The sequence below is a fragment of the Thermobia domestica genome, chromosome 5 (genome assembly GCF_964235325.1).
Source record: "Thermobia domestica chromosome 5, izTheDome1.hap1.1, whole genome shotgun sequence".
NCBI lineage: Eukaryota > Metazoa > Arthropoda > Insecta > Zygentoma > Lepismatidae > Thermobia > Thermobia domestica.
Window position 1 is genome coordinate 266,053,625 of NC_137458.1, and position 6,000 is coordinate 266,059,624.

The 6,000-nt window shown below is 35.1% G+C and overlaps 1 protein-coding gene across 1 annotated transcript in view; it reads right to left on the bottom strand.

Annotated features, from left to right (window-relative positions):
* Positions 1-5,777, bottom strand: part of Dera (deoxyribose-phosphate aldolase) — a 35,505-nt gene extending 29,728 nt beyond the window's left edge. The window contains exon 1 of the mRNA XM_081760015.1: positions 5,655-5,777. Coding sequence (XP_081616141.1) covers positions 5,655-5,685 — 31 coding nt within the window. The 5' untranslated portion in view covers positions 5,686-5,777. The remainder of the gene's footprint in view (positions 1-5,654) is intronic.
* Between the last annotated feature and the right edge of the window lie 223 nt (positions 5,778-6,000).

The following is a 6,000-nucleotide window of genomic DNA, read 5'->3' on the forward strand; positions in this document are numbered from 1 at the left end:
GTTCAACATTTATCTATAAATTCCTATAGCCACATCTTCGCGACTATTTCCTTATATAAGTTAAGAAATGTCTTCTAAAATTTCTTTTCAAAGCAAAATAATTTTGAAATTTCGTTTTCAAAAAGAACACCAATAAAAGGTTTCCAATTAGTCAATGAGTAGACATAAATTGAGGGATAAATTTGGATAAGGGCGTAACTAGCAATTCTTCAATTTTTCAGGAGAGCAGAAAAACAAACGCCCTTATCCAATTAACCAACGTATTCACACACTATTTTTGGAGGCAGGCGTTTGCTACGGAGCAGAGATATTACCTTAACACCACCTAGACACATACGGACATGCTCAAACTTGCAGAAAATATGTATATCTCATTTTACAGGAAATAGGTTGATAAACCCTTATCCAAATTACCCCTTCAATTTCTATCTTATAAAATGTTGACTCAAGGCAGTGTGTACTCATGATGCACAACCATAGAAGTATCTAAGGGGTAAGTAAGTGTACACTTCATGATGACTGTGATATGTACACTCATGTCCAAAATTATTGTCGCATGTCTATAAATGTGTTGTTTAGGAATATAATTTGATAACCAATTCGCCCGATATTTCTTATAATGTGAGTATGTGTATAATCGGCAAAGACATGTATGTGGCAATTTTCATGTCAAAAGAGCAGTAAATAAGAACAATAAAACGAAAATAAAACTTTCTTGTCCATTTAGCAACATTTTGTTTTACTCACTCTAATTTTCGTCTTTATAATTCTTTTCCTATGAAATTTACCACAAATATACATTTCTCGATTATACACATTGTATCAGTGTTAAAAGTACCCTAGAAAATCATTATCAAATTATACTCTTACAAGAAGACAGTTATAGATATGCGACAATCATTTTGGACATGAGTGTACATGCTACAGTAATGAATAAAGGTGTAACTGTAGAAGTATCAGAAGAATACATGCTACAGAAAATGTTAAATTACTAAGACATATTTCTTATACCTCTTCTTACGCGAATTGTGTACATCGAATGTACAAAGTACTGCACAAGTAACAATTTAAAAAAGGGTACTGCTCGAGCAGACGGTTCAAGCAAATTTTGACAGATTTCTTACATTTTCAGGTTAGGTTAGGTTTGTAGCATTGCACGAGCACATGGACCTTTAAATTTTCTATTTACTAGTACCTCTGCTCCAATGAACCCGATTTTTTACATTTCAGGTTAGGTTACGTTAAATCCGTTAGGACATTACAGGAGCCGACTTTTACATTTTCTATTTGGTAGAGCTGTCTGCTCGAGTAAAGCCCTAAAAAGTATGATCAACAACGTCTATGATGGCTCCGCTTGGTGCCCTTGGCGCAAAACCGCGCGACCTCTAATCCGTGAGTAGAGGTACGAATCCCATATACTTAATACAGAGAAAGGTGAAGGTGTGGTTTTGTCGCACCATATTTTGGACGATTTACAGAAAAAATTCAATACTTTGCATGAAAATACACGTTTATAAGGATCAAATTTTTGCAGGTGACAGAATTAAATACAAAGTAATACACCTGTACTTTAGATTTACAAGTGTGGGGTTAATAGTGGAAAATCATTACAAGTGCTTTACGACGGATAAAATAAGTAAGTGCATATGAAATAAGGCTCTATTAGATGCTATTTTCCATCGACGGCATATTTCTGCACAGTATATAAGACCTGTATTTTATGTTTACAAGTAGTGTGTTACTAGTATGAAACCATGACAAGTTCTATTGAAACTCGTATCATTGCCAAAACGAACTCCTTTCCGCTACCTTCGCATACCCACCATAGCTGACGCACTTGCTTCGCGCTGCCCTGACTTGGTTAAATAGCATTCGCGATTTTTAGTAGCCACCTAGCACAGGTTGGTGTTTTTAAACTGTAATATTTACATTACACATCCGGAAGCAGTATTTATACCCAAATCGTAAGAGAATTGTAATTTTTCAACAATTACTTCTAGTTTCTCCCTTGAATTCTATCTATGCCAAGTGAGATATTTTTATGTTGCCCAGTGGAAACCTTTCAGGGGACAATAAAGAAATTAGTGAAAGAATTATCATTCTTCAACAATTCTTTCTAGTAATACGCCGAAAGTAAACCTGTACACAGGGAAATAGATGATTTTGTAGCAGGGTTGGTTGGTTTAAACAAGGTGGTTTTAAAAAAAATGGTTTAAACCAAAAAATGAAAAATGTTCGTAAAAGTGTAACTATTCATAAAATCTTGATGAACACACATTTGTGGGTTATCACGTTTCAGTCCCGTACATTATTCGTACTATATTCAGACCTAAATTCCTCATTCTTTACTCAAAGAGATTATATTACGAAAGCAACTTTTTTTATGTAACTTTATGGATTTTTTTTATTGTTTATTATTGTTATGCAACAAAAGGAAAATTTTAAACATTGTTTCGTTTTAATAATGTTTACTATTGATAAAATACATCGAAATGCCGTACTTTTTTGGGGAGGGAGGTCATACAAAACCCACTGAAGGCAATTATTAAAATAAAAAGAATCATTGGTAACTATTTATGTATAAATGGGTCAGAGCCAAAGAGGACTCAAATAATTCGTACCTTCATTCACTTTTCTTACTGATATGCAATGTAAGTCGTTATATTTCTTTAACTTGGACTAATAAAAGTCGTAGTGAACTGACTTGGACTAAATTAGTTCTTCTGTACCCTGTAGTAGTTTGAAATTGTCCATAGGTAATTCTGTACAATGGTTCCACTTGTGCAATTGTTTATCTTTTTGTCCTTCTGTCCTAATGACCCCGATTATATTAAGAAATATGTAAAGATTAGTCAACGTATTTTTATCAGGAGTCCTTCGTGAGTGAGTCGGCAGACGTATCGCATTTGTGGCCAATTATTCCCGGTTTTGATTTCAAATGGAGGACAATTTCTCTTGGATGTAAGCCGAGAAGCGGTTTGAATTCCGCTTTAAGCTTATGTGACCCCTTCCAGCATAACCCGGTTGTTACATACTAACACCAAAGCGAAACCAGCTTATTTCTGTCCATGTATGATATAAATACAAAGAGCAAATTATTTAAACCAAAAAAACCGGGTTTAAACCAAAATACTGTTTTTTTGTTTTTTTTTTTTTGTTTTTTGTTTTTTCAATAAAAACCATGTTTTTTTGCCAACCCTGTTTTGTAGGCCATAAAGAAATAAATTAGCGAAAAAAGCATTAATACTCATAAAATCCCTTCTAAAGAGAATCTGCAACTTGTAAATTATTCATTGTAGCTTTGGAAAATTCGAGATTACTAATAAATAGCAATAGCGAATAGAAAGTGTAAGTGACAAACACCTCATTGAGAGTTTGTGTAAAATGTGCACAAAAAAAGAAAGTGACTACAGTAATCAAAAATTTACTTTTTTGAGCCAATTAAAAGTTTATGTTTTGTAAAGAGAAAGTGGGCGTGTCTTGCATCCAGATTGTATATAAGCTGTCAAAATTGGATATTTCTCTCATAATGTGTCTGAGGAAGGCTATGTTACATAGCCGAAACTATAACACAAATATATAATTTTAAAAGAATCTGCAAACAGAAATTATCGACAAAAAAGAATCCTAAAAATGGGATTAAGTCCCAAAGTTGGTCTTCCGTTTGCAGATATATTTTGAAAATTTTTAGGGAAAAAATGGATAATCTACTCGTTTGTGTGCTTGATAATATTTAGGATATTGCAAGTTCTGTTTATTTGTTTATAAGTAATTATAAATATGAAACGATCTGGCAAGCGGAGGGAACTACTTCGCGCAACGTTCCCGCATTTTGGGATTGTGGAAAAGTAACGGACATTTGTATTCTGAACAGGCTGCAGGTGTACAGAGACGCTTCAGCTGGTATACTTACGCAGAGATAAGAAATTACACCCTATTAATTTTAACAAAATAGGTCCAAACTTCCCTAACTTGGGTTAACTTTACAACGCCCGCTCTAGCTGGTATACTCACTTAGGAACAAGAAATCACTGTTAATTTTACGAAAATGGATCAAAACTTTCTGAACTTTAAGCTCACCCGTTTCTATCCCTGCCATACCCTTCTAAAGCGGACCCACTTATCGATGCGCAGCTGGAGCGTGCATTGTAAAGTTTACTCGCCAAAATTGATGATTTTTAACTTTTCGTAGCTATTATTATGCTTTTTGTAGAAAACCCAGCGGACGACCAACTTCGGAATAGAGGAAATGTACTAAGAATAGACTTACTGAAATAGAAGTGCTTACGCAGTGAATTTATAAATTAATCCCTATTTTAAATTTCCAGCATGTAATTTTCGCATGTGTCACTTTTATGGCATCTAATATCTCCGCAAACTCATTTCATGCCTCCAGATCAAAGTACGGGTTCACTCGAGCAGACGGATCTACCAAAAACAAAATTTATAGGTCAAATACGATGTCAAACACTTTTCATAAAAGAAGTAGAGTGTGAGTATAAGTAATCTCTCTCATTAGATATCATATTGAAATACACTTTGAATGGGAGTGAACGCATTCTAAGTGTAACTACTTACTGAAGCGGAAGAATACAAAAATGCGAAAAAGGTGGAAATAAACGGCGGGAATGCTCTGTTCGTGTTAGCAATCGACATTTGCGATGGATATAATGCAAACATACGATTTTATTACAAAGAATTGTGTGATACAGTACGTCATATTATAAAGTTTTTGCAGCGTCATGGTATGTTGAAACGTAAAATCAACTATGCGAAGTGTGGAAAAGAAATAAAAATTCAAAACGGACGAACTTCTCCTCTCAGCGGGCCATTTGTGCCCGGGAAATAAGTAAAGCCATTTTGAAAGTAAGAGTTATTACGATTATTTAAGTGTTTTTGAAGGTGAAAATTATTGCGGATGTTTTATGGATTTTTCACTATACTTGTTTATGCGTATGCCCCCGTCGCTGACGCGCCTTCTCCCTACGGACGCACCCCCTCGCTCCGGTCGGGCCCCCTGCTGCGCTCCTACCCTGACTCGGTTATATAGCATTCGTGCTTTTATTGGCCACCTAGCACAAGATGGTTCGTGGTTTATGCGTTGGCTTCTCATTTAGTACATGCTCTGAAAGAAGAAATCGGAAAATGCAACAAATAAATGAAAATTTAGTAGAGCCGTCTGCTCGAGTAATGCCCAGAGGACTTTGTTTTTGTGTAAATTACGATAAAGGTAGAAAGAAAACGGGCTCTGCGGTGCTTCTAACCTCTTTTGCTTGCTCAGGTATATTTTGTGATATAAGTAACACTGGAGACCTTATATGTGAAAGATTGGGGGAGATAGTAAATATCAGCCTAAATATGTACACACTTTATGGGTACGCGACAAGAACATAAGAAGCCATAAAAAAAACTACGAAGTAATTAGAACATCTTCAAATTTTGAACATTTGTTATTGCGCTGTTCAATTTTGCCTGTGCCACGTGAGATGTGTGTGCATGCGCAAAAAAAGAAAAAGAAAAATGTACAAAACATTTTTGGATTGCATTTCCATAAAGAAATGAAGTTCTTAACTATTGTATAAATTTGACTCTTTGTTCTTAAACTGTACGATTCTATTAATACAATTCTGATAAAGTTAACATTATTTCTTTACCTAGCTCACAACCTGGATTTCTATCTCCCATTCTTTAAACTCTTTTTTTAATTGAGCAGACGAATTTCTATATTACGTAACTCCAGTCACGTGCGTGTGTGTACGAATCAAAGATCAGTATTGCCAAGTCGTTGATAGAAAATGTCGCTAAACAATGGATAAAATTACTCCAACTTTGGTTCAAACGTGATAAGAGTTGGCATCATAGGGCCATTCCAGAACTCTTGTATCGTTGTATATTGTTTAAAATATCTTTATTCATAATTTTTGAAATACAAAGCAAAAGAGTTAGTGTTAAAGTTGAGATAGCAGTGGCGGCCACAACGGCCCCGCAGACCCCGCGGTG